General features: G+C 48.3%; 1 protein-coding gene across 2 annotated transcripts in view; it reads left to right on the forward strand.

The window, feature by feature from the left end:
* The window catches only part of limd2 (LIM domain containing 2), an 89,015-nt gene extending 71,570 nt beyond the window's left edge, over positions 1 to 17,445 (forward strand). For both annotated transcript variants that reach the window (XM_085966636.1, XM_085966635.1), the window contains exons 3-5: positions 12,783 to 12,919; positions 15,874 to 16,023; positions 16,709 to 17,445. In XM_085966636.1, the coding sequence (XP_085822762.1) occupies positions 12,783 to 12,919; positions 15,874 to 16,023; positions 16,709 to 16,727 (306 nt within the window). In that variant the 3' untranslated portion in view covers positions 16,728 to 17,445. The remainder of the gene's footprint in view (positions 1 to 12,782; positions 12,920 to 15,873; positions 16,024 to 16,708) is intronic.
* The last annotated feature ends 338 nt before the right edge of the window (positions 17,446 to 17,783 follow it).

Below are 17,783 nucleotides of genomic sequence, written 5' to 3' on the forward strand. Positions count from 1 at the left end.
GGGTTAGAGCGAGTGTGTAAGTGTGTCGGGTTAGAGCGAGTGTGTGGGTGTGTCAGGTTAGAGCGAGTGTGCGAGTGTGTCAGGTTAGAGCGAGTGTGCGAGTGTGTCAGGTTAGAGCGAGTGTGTAAGGTTAGAGTGAGTGTATGAGTGTGTTGGGTTAGAGCGAGTGTCGGGTTAGAGCGAGTGTGCGAGTGTGTCGGGTTACTGCGAGTGTGTCGGGCTAGAGTGAGTGTGTCGGTAGAGCGAGTGTGTCGGGTTACAGCGAGTGTGCGAGTGTGTCAGGTTAGAGCGAGTGTGTGATTGTGTCGTGTTAGAGCGAGTGCGAGTGTGTCAGGTTAGAGCGAGTGTGTGATTGTGTCATGTTAGAGCGAGTGCGAGTGTGTCAGGTTAGAGCGAGTGTGTGATTGTGTTGTGTTAGAGCGAGTGTGGGGTTAGAGCGAGCGTGTGAGTGTGTTGAGTTAGAGCGACTGCGAGTGTTGGGTTAGAGCGAGTGTGTAAGTGTGTCGGGTTAGAGCGAGTGTGTGGGTGTGTCAGGTTAGAGCGAGTGTGCGAGTGTGTCAGGTTAGAGCGAGTGTGCGAGTGTGTCAGGTTAGAGCGAGTGTGTAAGTGTGTCAGTTTAGAACGAGTGTGAGTGTGTCAGGTTAGAGCGAGTGTGTCAGGTTAGAGCGCATGTGTAAGTGTGTTAGGCTAGAGCGAGTGTGCGTGTGTTGGGTTAGAGCGAGTGTGTGAGTGTGTCGGGTTAGAGCGAGTGTGCGAGTGTGTCAGGTTAGAGCGAGTGTGAGTGTGTCGGGTTAGAGCGAGTGTGTGAGTGTGTCGGGTTTGAGCGAGTGTGTGAGTGTGTCGGGTTTGAGCGAGTGTGTGAGTGTGTCGGGTTAGAGCGAGTGTGTCGAGTTAGAGCGAGTGTGTCGGGTTAGAGCGAGTGTGTGAGTCTGTTGGGTTAGAGTGAGTGTGTCGGGTTAGAGCGAGTGTGAGTGTCGGGTTTGAGCGAGTGTGTGAGTGTGTCGGGTTTGAGCGAGTGTGTGAGTGTGTCGGGTTAGAGCGAGTGTGTGAGTCTGTTGGGTTAGAGTGAGTGTGTCGGGTTAGAGCGAGTGTGAGTGTCGGGTTAGAGCGAGTGTGTGAGTGTCGGGTTTGAGCGAGTGTGTGAGTGTGTCGGGTTTGAGCGAGTGTGTGAGTGTCGGGTTAGAGCGAGTGTGAGTCTGTTGGGTTAGAGTGAGTGTGTCGGGTTAGAGCGAGTGTGTCGGGTTAGAGCGAGTGTGTGTGTGTGTGTGTCGGGTTACAGCGAGTGTGTCGGGTTACAGCGAGTGTGTGTGTGTGTCGGGTTACAGCGAGTGTGTCGGGTTACAGCGAGTGTGTCGGTTTACAGCGAGTGTGTCGGGTTACAGCGAGTGTGTCGGGTTAGAGCGAGTGTGTCGGGTTACAGCGAGTGTGTCGGGTTAGAGCGAGTGTGTGAGTGTGTCAGGTTAGAGCGAGTGTGTGATTGTGTCGTGTTAGAGCGAGTGTGCGAGTGTGTCAGGTTAGAGCGAGTGTGTGATTGTGTCGTGTTAGAGCGAGTGTGGGGTTAGAGCGAGCGTGTGAGTGTGTCGAGTTAGAGCGAGTGTCGGGTTAGAGCGAGTGTGTGAGTATGTCGGGTTAGAGCGAGTGTGTGAGTGTGTCGGGTTAGAGCGAGTATGTGAGTGTGTCAGGTTAGAGCGAGCGTGTGAGTGTGTCGGGTTAGAGCGAGTGTGTCGGGTTAGAGCGAGTGTGTGAGTGTGTCGGCTTAAAGCGAGTGTGTGAGTGTGTCGGGTTAGAGCGAGTGTGTCGGGTTAGAGCGAGTGTGTCGGGTTAGAGCGAGTGTGTCAGGTTAGAGCGAGTGTGTTGGGTTAGAACGAGGGTGTCGGGTTAGAGCGAGTGTGAGAGTGTGTCAGGTTAGAGCGAGTGTGTGATTGTGTCATGTTAGAGCGAGTGTGGGGTTAGAGCGAGCGTGTGAGTGTGTCGAGTTAGAGCGAGTGTGCGAGTGTCAGTTTAGAGCGAGTGTGTAAGTGTGTCGGGTTAGAGCGAGTGTGTCAGGTTAGAGCGAGTGTGCGAGTGTGTCAGGTTAGAGCGAGTGTGTAAGTGTGTCGGGTTAGAGCGAGTGTGCGAGTGTGTCAGTTTAGAGCAAGTGTGTGAGTGTCAGGTTAGAGCGAGTGTGTGAGTGTCGGGTTTGAGCGAGTGTGTGAGTGTGTCGGGTTAGAGCAAGTGTGTGTGTGTCAGGTTAGAGCAAGTGTGTGAGTGTATCGGGTTAGAGCGAGTGTGTGTGTGTGTCGGGTTAGAGTGAGTGTGTCAGCTTAGAGCGAGCGAGTGTGCGAGTGTGTCGGGTTCGAGCGAGTATGTGAGTGTGTTGGGTTAGAGTGAGTGTGTCAACTTAGAGCGAGCGTGTGAGTGTGTCGGGTTAGAGCGAGTGTGTCGGGTTAGAGCGAGTATGTGAGTGTGTCAGGTTAGAGCAAGTGTGTGAGTGTGTCGGGTTAGAGTGAGGGCCTTAGTATGAGGTGGAGACGCGACGAGGTTTAGGAAGGAACTTCCAGGGCACGGGGCCTAGTTGGCTGAAGGCACGGCTGGCAGGGCTGGAGAAAGGATGGGGGAGGGGCAAAGCCGTAGATGATAGTTTCAGCAGTTGATGGGCAATGTTCCTGAGGAGGAAGTATGTGTGATGGAGTGTCTGTGGGGTTGATAGCTGAGATTACCAACTGTCTGGTTCAGCCTGAGACAGTGGCCGGGAGGGAGATGGAATTGGTGGCGAGGGTATAGAGTTTGTTGCGTAGGTAAGAATGGGAGTAAGTGAAGGCAGTCCCACTGAGCTGGACACCAGTGGAAAAGCATTACAGGAGGATGGTGTGATTGCCCATATCAAAGATTGCTGATTCACATGGTCACAGTCACAGAGGATATCATTTAGGACTTCAGTTATGGCCATTTCAGTGCTGTGGCAGAGTGGAAACCTGATTTTACAGAGTATCTTTCATATCCTCAGGATGTCCTAGGGCACTTCACAGTCAATGTATTAGTTGCGGGTGAATGTGGCAACCAATTTGCACTTTGCAAAGTCCGAAGTCCCACAAACAGCATTGCGATAAATAACAAGATAATCTGTTTAGGTGGAGGGAGGAATGTTGACTCGGACACTGGGAGGACTCTCCTGTTCTTCTTTGAGTCGTGCCATGGGATCTTTCACATTCACCCGAGCAGGGAGTCAGGACTTCAGCTTAACATCTCGTACAAAAAATGGAATCTCCAACAATGCAGAACTCCCTCAGTCCTGCATGGAGATGTCAGCCTAGATTAAGTCCATAGTGGAGCTTGAACCCTTAGCAGCCTGACTCCGACAAGAGTGCTACTAACTGAGCCAAGCTGCCAATTTAAATGGGTTAAAACCTTCATGAATAGTAGACTTGCCTCCCAGATCGCTCTGCTTTCACTTAATGTTTGCCAAGCCTTTCTTCCTCCAGCCGTGGCAAGGGATGACAAGTATTTAAATTCATTTTTGAAGCTTTATAAAGGCTGAAACAATATTTGTCCCCCTACCCAAGAACATAGGAACAGGAGGAGGCCAATCAGCCTCGAGCCTGTTATGCAATTCTATTCGATCATGGCTAATTTGTATCTCAACTCCATTTACCTGCCTGTGCTCCCTTGCTATCCTTACCTGACAAAAATCTGTCAATCTCAGCCTCGAAAATTTCAATTGACCCCCAGTATCCACAGCCTTTTGGCCTGGGGGTTGAGGAGAAAGTGTCCCAGATTTCCACTAGTCTTTGTGACAAAAAAATGCTTCCTAATCTTACTACTAAATGGCCCGAGCTCTAATGATAAGGTTATGGCCCCTTGTTCTGGATTCCCCCACCAGAGGAAATAGTTTCTCTGTATCTACTCGATTGAATCCCTTCATCATTTTAAACACCTCGATTAGATCACCCCTCAACCATCTAAACTCAAGGGAATACAAGCCAAGTTTATGCAACCTGTCCTCATAAATTAACCCTTTAAGGGCACAATCCCTGTAAATTTGAGCTGTTGGCCAGGTTTTGTACATTGTCCATTGGTTAGATGCTGGTATAGTCTAAAGCTGTGCTATGGTGTGGGTGAGCTTGGGTCAGACAGCCATTCCCACTACAGATTGTGCCAGTCGCACAAAATACTCCACTTTATTTGGCTAAAATGTGGCTGTTTCCTTCCAGCTGCCTTCACTCTTCCCCCACTTTGTTTTTACTCCCCATCTTGAATAACTGCTAGTCCTCTCTATTTCCTGTTAACTTCTACGTTTTAAAACTGTTTTTCTAGATTTTGTGATTTCTGACTATTGCACATCACTTGACAGCATTGCTGCAATGAGCATGCCTCTTCGAATGATTTATTTTCCACTTCCACGCCACGCTTAATCCCTCTTTAAACCTTAGTTCCCCCCCACACCCCGCGCCCCCATCTTAATTTTACCCAAACTTTAATCCTCCCACCTTGCACATTCTCAGTCTCTGCGGACTCCTCCTCGAGGGCTCATATTTGACTTATTTGATGTCTCAGAAAATGTGTTGCTAACAGCACAAACTGTTCTCAGATTGGGCGCATGCAGCAATGTAGAAAGCCGCCTTCAAAAAGGAAGCTGGCTAAAACCTTTGAACTTAAGGTAAAAGCACTTTTACATAGAACATGCGAACAACAGGAAATAGAAAGTGAAAAATATATGAAAATCACGTGAGAGTGAAGACAATTTTTGCTATTTCTGGAAGAGTGGCAAAGCTCACATATCTGGTTATGTTACAAACCCAGGGAACCTATCCAACACACTCATATACCCATTAAAAAAATAATTCATAATTCACGATGATAATACATTCCCTTAAGGAATAAAAACCCCATGGGATAAATGGTCCAACCGTGGCTAACAAGAGAAGTTAAAGAGAGTATCAGATTAAAGGAAGAGGCTAAAAATGTTGCTAAAAAGAGTAGTAAGCCTGAGGATTGGGAGGATTTTAGAATTCAGCAAAGGAGGACCAAGAAATGAATAGAGAGAGGAAAGAGAATACGAGAGTAAACTAGCAAGAGACACCAAAAGAGATTGTAAAAGCTGCTATAGGTGTGTAAAAAGGAAGAGATTAGCGAAAGTAAATGTGGGTCCCTTACAGGCAGAGACAGGAAAAATTATAATGGGAAATAAGGAAATGGCAGAGTCATTGTACAAATACTTTGTATCTGTCTTCATGGAAGAAGACACAAAAAACATTCTGGAAATAGTGAGGAACCAAGGTTCTAGTGAGAATGAGGAACGTAAAGGAATTAGTATTAGTAAAGAAATAGTGCTGGAGAAATTAATGGAACTAAAAGCCGACAAAGCCGAGGAATAAACGGGTCATTTTCAGGTTAGCAGACTGTAACTAGTGGGGTACCGCAAGGATCAGTGCTTGGGCCTCAGCTATTCACAATCTACATCAATAACTTAGATGAGGGGACTGAGTGGAATGTATCCAAGTTTGCTGATGATACAAAGCTAGGTGGGAAAGTAAGCTGTGAGGAGGATGCAAAGAGGCTGCAAGGGGATATTGACAGGTTAAGTGAGTGGGCAAGAACATGGCAGATGGAATATAATGTGGAGAAATGTAAAGTATCCACTTTGGTAGGAAAAATAGAAAAGCAGAATATTTTTTAAATGGTGCAATATTGGAAATGTGGGTGTTCAGAGGAACCTGGGTGTTCTTGTACACGAATCGCTGAAAGCAAGCAATTAGGAAAGCAAATGGTATGTTAGCCTTTATTACAAAAGGCTTGGAGTACAAGAGTAAGGAAGTATTACTGCAATTATATAGGACCCTGGTGAGAACACAACTGGAGTACTTTGTACAGTTTTTGACTTCTTACCTAAGGAAGGATATACTTGCCTAAGAGGGAGTGCAACAAAGGTTCACTAGACTGATTCCTGGGATGAGAAAAGATTGAATAGACTAGGCCTATATTCCCTAGGATTTAGAAGAGTGAGAGATGATCTCATTGAAACATAAAATTCTTACAGGGCTTGACAGGGTAGATGCTGGGAGGATATTTCCCCTGGCTGGGGAGTCTAGACCCAGGGGTCACAGTCTCAGAATAAGGGGTCAGCCATTTAGGACTGAGATGAGGAGAAATTTCCTCACTTAATCTGTGAATCTTTAATATTCTCTACGCCAGAGGGCTGTGGATGCTCAGTCGTTGAGTATATCCAAGACAGAGAGCGATAAACTTTTGGATATTAAGGGAATCAAGGGATATGGGGATAATGTGGGAAGATGGAGATGAGGTAGAAGGTGAACCATTATCTTACTGAATGATGGAGCAGGCTCGAAGGGCCAATTCCTGCTCCTATTTCTTACGTTCTTATGTTGAGGGAACCTATCCAACACTCATACCAAGGGGACCTGCCCAACACTCACATACCCAGGGAACCTATCCAACACTTGCATACACTCAGGGAACCTGCCCAACACGCACATACACCAGGGAACCTGCCCAACAGGCACACATATGTACATTTTATATGTGTAGATGCATCTTACTTCATATCGGAGCGCACAGTATTGACAAATTCACAGATAATTCGAGGTATACACATATAAGTGGTGCCTAGTTGCTACTACATGGCAGTTGGTAAAAGGCTGAATTGGCAGGGGTCGAATAGCAGCATTGTGGTCAGTGGACATGGGTAGTACTGAGGCAGTTTGCAATTTACTGTGATGTTAGGACGGGTATGGTGACTGGTTGTTCTAACTCTTGCCTTCTTAGGTTGAGGGCTTTAAGGGGGGTGGGGGGGATCTTGGTACCTGAGGCAGTAGGATGGAGTGGGTGCACAATGAGGGCACCATGTGTTTAGGTTATGCATCATCTCCAGGCACAGTCAGTGTGTTCATCGGTCCGACTGTCCCTGCATTTTCAGAAGCCAAGAGCCAGCCAAAGGTTTTAACTTCTGGAAAGGTTGTCACGGCTGGCTGTGTAGGGCAGTTATTTAAATTCTTGCTTCATAACTGTGTTTGCCAGCAACAGGTTTAAGTTCCAGCTTAGCTTGGTGTAAGCCATGGATTAGTGGGTAACACTCTTGGCTCTGCATCAGAAGGTCATCGGTTCAAGTCCCAGTCCTGGACTTGAACATAAAATCTAGGCTGACAATCCAGTGCAGTACTGAGGCCCCATCAGCCCTCTTGGGTAACATAGAAACATAGAAGATAGGAGCAGGAGTAGGCCATTCGGCCCCTCGAGCCTGCTCCGCCATTCAATGAGATCATGGCTGATCATCCAAATTCAGTACCCTGTCCCTGCTTTCTCGCCATATCCCTTGATCCCTTTAGCCTTAAGAAATATATCCAACTCCTTCTTGAATACATTTAATGAATTGGCCTCAACTGCCTTCTGTGGTAGAGAATTCCACAGGTTCACCACTCTCTGGGTGAAGAAATTCCTCCTCATCTCTGTCCTAAATGGCTTACCCCTAATCCTTAGACTGTGACCCCTGGTTCTGGACTCCCCCGCCATTGGGAACAGACTTCCTGCATCTAGTCTGTCTAGCCCTATTAGAATTTTATAAGTTTCAATGAGATCCCCTCTCATTCTTCTGAACTCCAGCGAGTATAAGCCCAATCGACCCAATCTCTCCTCATACATCATTCCTGCCATCCCAGGTATCAGTCTGGTGAATCTTTGCTGCACTCCCTCCATGGCAAGAACATCCTTCCTCAGATAAGGTGACCAAAACTGCACATAATACTCAAGGTGTGGTCTCACCAAGGACCTGTACAACTGCAGCAAGACATCCTTGTTCCTGTACCTGAACCCCCTCGCTACGAAAGCCAACATACCATTTGCCTTCTTAACCGCCTGCTGCACCTGCATGCTTACCTTCAGCGACTGGTGCACAAGGACACCCAGGTCTCATTGCACTTCCCCTTCTCCCAATCTATTGCCATTCAGATAATAATCTGCCTTCCTGTTTTTGCCACCAAAGTGGATAACCTCACATTTCACATTATACTGCATCTGCCATGCATCTGCCCAATCATCCAACCTGTCCAAATCATACTGAAGTTTCTCGGCATCCTCCTCACAGCACACGTCCACCCAGCTTTGTGTCGTCTGCAAACTTGGGTAGACATAAAACATCCCATGGCACTATTCCAGGAAGTGCAGTGGGGTTCTGGCCATTATTTATCCCTCAACCAACATCACTAAAACAAAATATTTGGTTATTATTGTAGTGTCCGTGTGTTGATAAAGACACTGAAGACAGGAGTTGGCTCATAGGTATTTACTAAGCAAAGTCTGGGGGGGGGTTCTAACGGATATACACAATATACAGGCTTATATAGCCCGAGTGGCAATTACCGGCATTACAGCACACCTGGGGCTCTTAAAGGCACATACACAATTATCGCCTCGCTGTTTCTGGGATCTTGCTGTGCATACATTGAGGTAAGGACCGATGCTTCTCAGTTGTGAATAGTCAATCCCAAGACCATGAGTTTGCATTGCAAACATGGAATGCAATCCCCAAAGCATTGATTAAAAGTCCTGGATATTCCATGTAATAAAAACATCTGCTTTAGTGAAACCGGTGGACCTGGTCTTTCCGTATTAGGAGAAGGGCTAGTAGTTTCAGAGACATTGAGGTTGGTTTTCATTGATTTCAATGGAAATGAAACTCAGGAGGTTTCTATAACACATGGCAGATCCACAATGCCAGCTTTATGCCTGGGTCGCAAGATGAAAATCTACCCTGTTCAGTTATGAAAAGTATCTCGCATTCCTTCCAATTTGCTGGTGAATTTTGTTGTAGATCTGTCCCATTGGTCCCATTTTTAAAATTTGTCTTATTGTAGGAGACAAATTAACCAGATCTTAGACTACATTCAGCCCACATCTCCCTTTAGCTCAGAGATTCAGCTTGTCTCCTAACAGGCGAGAGTTGGAAGGTAAATGTTGTATGTGTGACGAAGAAATGCAGGCCAGGGAATCTGGACCGGCGGGATACAGCCTCCAATCCTCCAGGAAATCGGCTGGTTTATGTCTCTAGGACCTGCAAGGACACAGGAACTGCCGGCCAAGGTTGCTAGATAGCGAATGGCAATCCAGTATTCCAATTAGTTGTGACACCTTTAATAAGAAAGTCATAGTGACATTGACAGAAAATCCTGAGGGAAAATGAAAAGGCAAATAATCCCCAGGCAAGTGTGATGCGCCAGTCAGGAGATGAAGACTGGGCATCCATTACCAAGATGCTATTGGATGGCTCAGGGTGGCATTGACCGAATCCCAGAGCGTGCTGACCACCCAGTCTTTATCTCAGCCATTGTTAGTGCACGGGTCAGGAAAAATGGGGAGAGGGGAGAAAACAGAAAGTTCTGATGGGCTCACAGAACAAAGGAAAATTCTGCATGCTGCATGTACAACATAGCATAGCTGGGCTAGGACACAGCCTGTTAAATAGTCCCCTGTGGTTAGTGACTTCATTGTGTTGTGTTACAGATACTCCGGGCCAACTGTTAACATTATTTTTTTAATTAAACTACAGTTCCCACCACTTACACCACCCGTGCGGCGCCGCGGGGGCTGGAGTGCGTTATCAACCCGGACAACCAAATTTTAATTTGATTTGTTAAGTTTTATTTGAAGTTTTGTTAATTTACAGTCAATTTGTTTATGTACCCAATCAAAAGAGTACACCACCTGTGCTCATCACGTGCAGTCACTGACGTCAATCACGAGGCGCTGCGTATAACACATTAACCAGTAGCAAAGATGCATGTTTTACCATCCACTTATATCGGGCAAATCACGTTTACACCAATGCGCCCGTTGTAAGCGGTGGGGACTGTTTCCTATCCGGGTCCCACATTTCTCTCTGCTACACACCTTCCCTGGGCATCAGGACAGGAGCCAGGCTGCTCCCAGCTGTTACTGGTATTGCTTTATAAGTGGTCAGTTGGGAAAGTGGAAGGGCAGCCCAGGGGAATACCATGCTTCCCCTTACCCCCTCATCACACTGTCATGGCTTAGATCGGGAATACCATACGTGCAGAGCAGGAAACACGGCCTACTTCCCACTGCACGGTGTACCGGAGATCCCAGTGGCATCACTTCAGTAATGAATGCTAGGTGCTAAGCTTCTGACCGCGTCTCTCTGGATCACCAGAGAGAGTTAACCAGGGGAAAGTGCAACTGTGGGGAACAGCTAAAAAATTGGTTAATTCCACTGGGCAGCAAGACAGTAACGAGAGGACACACATTTTAAGATCATCACAAATAAAATTAAAGGGGAGGTTAGAAAAGATTTATTTACGTGGAGGGTGGATAGGTTGTGGAATTCTCTGCCACAAACTGTTACTGAAGCAGAGTCCTTATGTTCTGTTAAAAGAGAATCAGGTGGTTGCTTGACAATGAGGATTGTTAAAGGTCTGAGCAGGAGAGTGGGGTTTGATGAGGAGAAAAACACCAGCGCAGACAGATCAGCCTCTGTGCTGCTTCGATCTATCGTTGGGAATTTGCTCAGGGATTGGGGGTTCTCCCGATTGGTCACTGTAACTTTGGTGAGCGTTCGGCGGAAATCCTGTGTAAACGAGGTTTCTGCCGAAGTGACGGCAGCCAATGGGGGGGAATTCCCCCGAGGATATTCCCGGCGGATGATTCCATGGGTTCATTTACACTGCAGGATTAGCGTTGGTGAAAAGCACTTTCAGCTTCGTGCTGACACTAGTGAAGCAAACAACAGGCATCAAAGTCCCAGCTGACTGAAGCACAGTGGAGTTTGGACTTACTTATATAGGGAGTTTCTGCTTTGCTCCGGTGTCACGGCAAGCCCATTTACACCATAACCACAGCATCGGAGTGAAGCCAAACTACTTAGAATCATCGAATCTTACAGCACAGAAGGAGGCCATTTAGCCCACTGGTGGAGTCCCATTCCCCCGCTCTGTCCCCGTGGCCTTGCAAATCTTTCCTTTCAAGTATTTATCCAATTCGCTTTTGAAAGTTGTTATTGAATCTGCTTCCACCACCCTTTCAGGCAGCGCGTTCCAGACTTGCTGTGTTCATTATCGCCTCTTTTTTTTGTTGCCAATCACCTTAAATCTGTCTCCTCTGGTGCCCGACCCTCCTGCCGCTGGAACCAGTTTCTCCTGATTTACTCTATCAAAACCCTTCATGATTTTGAACACCTCTATCAAATCTCCTCTTAACCGTCTCTGTTGTAAGGAGAACAGCTCCAGCTTCTCCAATTTCCCCACACAACTGAATTCCCTCATCCCTGGAATCACTCTAGTAAATCTCTTGACACCAATGCTGCCCTTGTAAGGCGAAATGCAGGGCACGAGTCCATGAGATCCCAGGCAGGAAGGAACAATGGAAGACTGCCCTCTTCTGGTGCTTTTTTATGAAGTCTTGCCAGAACTGTCTTGCTAGTACCTAGGTTCGATGTGAGTAACGTACACTCCACTTCCCAGAATGTCACACGAGTGTGAAATACTTAATCTAAATACTGACAGCAGTTTGTTCCAGCTGATGTTCGCTTGTGTTTGGCGGACTAGCTTTGAAGCCATCCTACAGTATCATTCACATTACTGCCAACATGTCGCAAATTTAATTCCACCAGCCACACTCTTGTTGGAAGTTGTCCATATTAATCACGATTTTAATCGCTCCACCTTTGGTGGTCGTGCCTTCAGCTGCCAAGGCCCTAAGCTCTGGAATTCCCTCCCTAAACCTCTCTTTCCTCCTTTAAGACGCTCCTTAACACCTGTCATGAATCTTACCATTCATGTAGAAGTGACTCATAACACTGGGCGGCCAGCTGGTGGCGCCGTCCAAGGAAAGTATAAATACTCGGGCGTGGGCCCAGCTTGCTCAGGATGTTTCTGTAATCAGGATGTAACTAGAATCTCATGGCTGTGAAACAGTTGATTAAAGCCTTGTTTTATACTCAGACCAAGCACTCAATAGTTTTCTTATATCAACACCGACCTCTTTGACCAAGCTTTCGTTCACCTGCCCTAATACCTCCTTATGTGGCTCGGTGCCAAATGTTGTTTTTTTAATGCTCCTGTGAAACGCCATGGGACATTGGCGTTATATAAATACAAGTTGTTATTGTTGTCAATTGGAGACCAGGCACCCACCCCCCCCCCGCCCCCACCACCCCAGCAGTGAGGGGGGGGGGGGGTCACGGGGAGAGTCATCCTATCGGCTGAGGCCTGGCACCACTCTTGGCTACAGCTGGTGCATGGGTCAGAGAGTGAAGAGGGAGACTGTGAGGTAAGCTTCTGCAACGCAACATCCTTCCAGTCAACAGCCACAGGTCTGTGGCATGAATTAAAATTCTTCCGGTTAGGTTCTACGTTGTCTATCATCTCACAAAACAGAGATGTGCAGCACTGGGACTGAACAGCAATCTCATTTTATCGGGGTGATTCTGGGAATGGCATTGATGGGGTGACCACCTTGAGAAGTGGTGAGTGTGCAGCCCAGGGCTTCCACCTGTGAGTGCTTGTACCTCTGCCGTCATTGGCATGTTTTCAGGTTTCCCGAGATGAACTCCCGGCGAGTGCAGATTCGCCACCATGAGATTGCGGAGCCACCTTTTGTATTCCAGCACTCCACCCTATGCCTCAGGTCGGTGGAGAGAAATAAGGATTTTTCAATTGACCACTAGTTACTTTCCTGTGGGAATTTGTGGCAGTGTAAATCCAATTTGTCACTGCTGATGGGCCTCATTTTCCCCCAAAGGTTCAGGCTAACAAGGTGTACTCTCCTTTTCATTCCAGGCTTTTTTACGGACCGTGTCGAAGGAGCTCTGCACATCCTGCAATAAGACCGTGTATCCCATGGAACGGCTGGTTGCTGATAAGCTGGTTTTCCATGCCACCTGTTTTTGCTGTAAGCATTGCAAAGCTAAACTGAGGTGAGATACGAAACCAAACTCTGGTTAAACTCTGCCATTCAGCTCCCCTCCGACAGCTCAGATGTTTAAGGCAGTGAGTAGCTCAGCCATTCAGACCAGGAGGGTCCCAGGTTTGACCCCGAGTCTATCCTGAGTTATATAAATTATAATTGGTCTCATCATCCTTGCAGTATGGAGGGGGATATCGTCCAGCTGCTGCTCGCCCGGTGGAGGTGTGCATTTATTGACAGTGCTGGTGTAGTGAGGGGCTTCAGCCCTTGAACCTAAAAGATCCCAGTCTCCTAGAGGACAGTCTGCTCTAGATCCTTCCTCATCCTATCCGTTGGATAGCTGATGAGGAAACTCCAGTAACTTGGACTCATCACCTGGAGGCTGGATAAGTGAACACATGATCCTATATCTAGGGGGTCCGTGCCTACCATGATTAGGTTGCAGAGAGGCAAGCAGCTGCTGCTGGAGCTCAGCACCTCTGTCTGGTAGAACCCCCATTTGATAAAGTACGTCTGCATGTTCATGTTGTGGTCAGGAGGATAGTGCTAATGTACTCACTCGATCCATGGTGAATTGCACAGTATCATAGAATGGTTACAACACAGAAGGAAGCCATTCGGCCCATCAAGCCCATCTCTCTACAAGAACACATCAGCTAGTCCCCCCCCCCCCTTTCCCCGTAGCCCTGCACATTTTTTTCCTTCAGGTACTTATCCAATTCCCTTTTGAAAGCCACGATTGAGTCTGTCTCCACCGCCCTCTCAGGCAGTGCATTCCAGATCCTAACCACTCGCTGCGTAAAAACGTTTTCCCTCATATCACCTTTGATTCTTCTGCCAATCACCTTAAATCTGTGTCCTCTGGTTCTTGACCCTTCCGCCAATGGGAACAGTTTCTCTCTATCTACTCTGTCTAGACCCCTCATGATTTTGAACACCTCTATCAAATCTCCTCTCAACCTTCTCTGCTCCAAGGAGAACAACCCAACTTCTCCAGTCTATCCACGTAACTGAAGTCCCTCATCCCTGGAACCATTCTTGTATATCTTTTCTGCACCCTCTCTAAGGCCTTCACATCCTTCCTAAAGTGCGGTGCCCAGAATTGGACACAATACTCCAGTTGAGGCTGAACCAGAGTTTCATAAAGGTTCATCATAACTTCCTTGCTTTTGTACTCTCTGCCTCTATTTATGAAGCCCAGGATCCTGTATGCTTTTTTAAACCGCTTTCTCAACCTTCCCTGTCACCTTCAACGATTTGTGCAGATATACCCCCAGGTCTCTCTGTTCGTGCACCCCCTTTAGAATTGTACCCTTTAGTTTATATTGCCTTTCCTCATTCTTCCTACCAAAATGTATCACTTCACACTTTTCTGCGTTAAATTCCATCTGCCACGTGTCCGCCCATTCCACCAGCCTGTCTGTCTTCCTGAAGTCTATCACTCTCCTCCTCATTGTTCACTATACTTCCAAGTTTTGGTGTCTTCTGCAAATTTTGAAATTGTGCCCTGTACACCCATGTCCAAGTCATTAATATATATCAAGAAAAGCAGTGGTCCTAGAACCGACCCTGGGGAACACCACTGTATACCTTCCTCCAGTCTGAAAAACAACCATTCACCACTACTCGCTGTTTCCTGTCACTTAGCCAATTTTGTATCCAGGCTGCCACTGTCCCTTTTATTCCATGGCTTCAACTTTACTGGCAAGCTTATTATGTAGCACTTTATCAAATGCCTTTTGGAAGTTCATGTACACCACGTCAATCGCATTGTCATCAACAACCCTTTCAGTTATCTCATTAAAAAAACTCAAATCAAGTTGGTTAAACACGATTTGCCTTTGACATAGCATGCCATGGAGTTCCTGGTCGTTGCTGTCTGCTTGTTCGGGACTCAAAATCGCATTTGTCTAAGGAACCAGTATACATCCTCCTTGGGGGGAGTTGTGGGGGGGGGTGCGGGAGTTAGCAGATCTCTTTGGGGTCAATTTGGCACCAAAATCACATGCCAGGTGAAACCGAGTCAACTCTCTATGGCAGACTCAGAATCTGATACTCGAGCCAAACAGGTCAGCAGTCGGCCATAACTGACCAACCAGCCAGCCTGGTTCATTGACGGGACCTGGAGTGGCAGACCTGCCACTTGGAGCTGGGATTCTTTGCATTTGGCTCCAGATAGCCAAGCCAACAGTGGAATGGTACTGGCTGAACAAGCAGTGGGAAACTCATCAGTGCTCTGTACTGGCAAGCTGTGTGGTTTTAGCTGGTTAGCTTCAGCAGTAGCCCCTGTGACCCATAACCCTTGGCTGTTTCCAGCCTGAACCTAAGCTCTCTGGGCTCGGGTAAGTGGGACGTGCCCTCTGTAGCCATCAAACAGAAACCCTACGGTTGGGTGTGGATTCCTCAACTGCATGGTTTGGAGTCTTTCAATCATGGTGAGGTGTGAAACCCAGACTGCACTTTCTCCCACCTTCGAGAGGGTATGTGATGGCGAGGTGCCTGAACCATCCCATTCTTCCAGCCCCAGGAAGGCAAGGGGAGCAGCTAAACATCGGGAAAGGCCCGGAGTGACATTTATGAGCGAGACAGGTTAAAAACTCATCAGCTTGGAAGTTACTGGGAGTGATGCCATTGTCGGAATGTTGTATCAAAGTCCTTTCTCTGCTGTTTTGACGGAGACGTTCACTACATTTACGGTAAGCGTTCGCAGGATAACGTGGCCTGCAGCAACTTCCAGGCAGCAGAGATAGTTCGTGCTTTTAAACCTAAGTGATAGTGCTGCTGCCGAGTCTAATGGTGCGAGGTCCCGCTTGTCCATGTCTCCTGGTGCTGAGAAATCTACAGGGAGACATGAGAGAGGTAAAGCAGAATGGGCAGTCCTTTGATTATTTGGTGTACCAAAATGGCCCTGAGTGGTGCTGAAGTCTTGGAGTTTATATCTTGTTCCCTTTTGTCCCCTCACAGCCTGGGAAGCTATGCAGCATTGCAGGGTGAGTTTTACTGCAAGCCTCACTTTCAACAGTTGTTCAAGAGCAAAGGGAACTACGACGAGGGCTTCGGCCGCAAACAGCACAAGGAACTGTGGCAGCAGAAGGCGGCGGAGAGCGGCTCCAAGTAAGCGCGATGCCTTTGCTGGGGAAGCAGCTAACCCAGCGTGAAGCACTCACACCGCGCCTCTCTCTAACTAGGGGCACAGCAGCTGCGATTCCTCAATTAGCTTTAAATAGCGTGTAATTTAGGGGCCATTGCTAACATGGGGGAAGGATTGCTATGGTCACTGTGTGTAGAGACATCGTAAAAAGGGTTACAGTATTAGGATCTCCTCTGGTCAGACTTTGAGAGAAACCATATACGCACAAGGCGTTACAAATACCAACCAGAGGACATCTTGATGACTGGATTTACAATATTGCTCCCAGGAGTGTCAACCTGTGCATGGAGCCTCCCAGGCCACATCCAAAGATTAGCCCCTCTTCACGTTAATCTCTGGCACTAATGCGCCTTGCTGTTAAGAACAGCCCACTCCAAACCTCCAGGCCACACAATTCAAACTGGGCAAACCGGGAATAAGAAACAAAAGTAAAACTTTAACTGAGTTGCCTGGGCTTCACGGGCTAGATTACCTGGGATGTTGAGCTGCATGTGGCCCGCTTAACACCTGTGTGCGACACACAGCAACCCGAGCAATTCTTCCCTCATTTACACATTGCTATGTCTTTGGAATGATAGCCCACCCTAGTGGGAACAGTTTGCAACTGCACAATATACTCTCAATAATATATCTATCTTCTTAAAACAGGGTGGCTTTGCCACAGTGAAGTGGTTGTGCCAGATACTATAACTGAGCTTTATACAACAGGAATGTGAAGACAGAATGCCACCTACATGTCCGCTGTGACAGATTTATCTTTTAGCGATTAATGGTTTCAGTAAGAACCATGGGAATCATGGTGCATCGCTTGCACAGCTTGCTACACACTGTAAACTTTCCTCGCACCCACAGGGCAGTGCCCCCAACGTGACCGTGTTCAAATCAAATTGTTTTGGAGCAGTCCCTTCTAGAAGCAGAGCAGGTCTGAAAACGGTTTCAACTAGGTGCCACAGGCCCTTTAACCCGTCCGTATGGTCAGATACTTTACCAGTTAACTCGACTTTGGTTCTACTTGTCTGATATGTGCAGGCCCTCGCCTCATAACCCCACTCCCATGTTACAGAGAGCAGTGCCCCCTCTCAGACACCAGTGCTGCCCCCCGCAGAGCCCAATGCTGCCCACTCCCAAAGAGACCAGTGCTACCCCCTCCCAGACACCAGTGCCCCTCCCAGACACCAGTGCTGCCCCCCCACAGGGGCCAGTCCTGCCCCCTCACAGGGGCCAGTGCTCTCCCCCGCCAAAGGGGCCAGTGCTCTCCCCCCCCCGCCCACAGGGGCCAGTCCTGCCCCCCCACAGGGGCCAGTGCTCTCGCCCCCCACAGGGGCCAGTGCTCTCCGCCCCCCAAAGGGGCCAGTGCTCTCCGCCCCCCAAAGGGGCCAGTGCTCTCCCCCCCGCACCCCCCCCAAACAGGGGCCAGTGCTCTCTCCCCCCCCCCCCCAAAGGGGCCAGTGCTCTCCGCCCCCTCCCCCACAGGGGCCAGTGCTCTCTTCCCGCCACAGGGGCCAGTGCTCTCTCCCCCCCCCCACAGGGGCCAGTGCTCTCTCCCCCCCCCCACAGGGGCCAGTGCTCTCTCCCCCCCCCCCACAGGGGCCAGTGCTCTCTCCCCCCCCCACAGGGGCCAGTGCTCTCTCCCCCCCACAGGGGCCAGTGCTCTCTCCCCCCCACAGGGGCCAGTGCTCTCTCCCCCCCACAGGGGCCAGTGCTCTCTCCCCCCCACAGGGGC

The sequence above is a fragment of the Somniosus microcephalus genome, chromosome 24 (assembly GCF_052327205.1).
Source record: "Somniosus microcephalus isolate GS21.2 chromosome 24, FLI_Smic_1.0, whole genome shotgun sequence".
Lineage (NCBI taxonomy): Eukaryota > Metazoa > Chordata > Chondrichthyes > Squaliformes > Somniosidae > Somniosus > Somniosus microcephalus.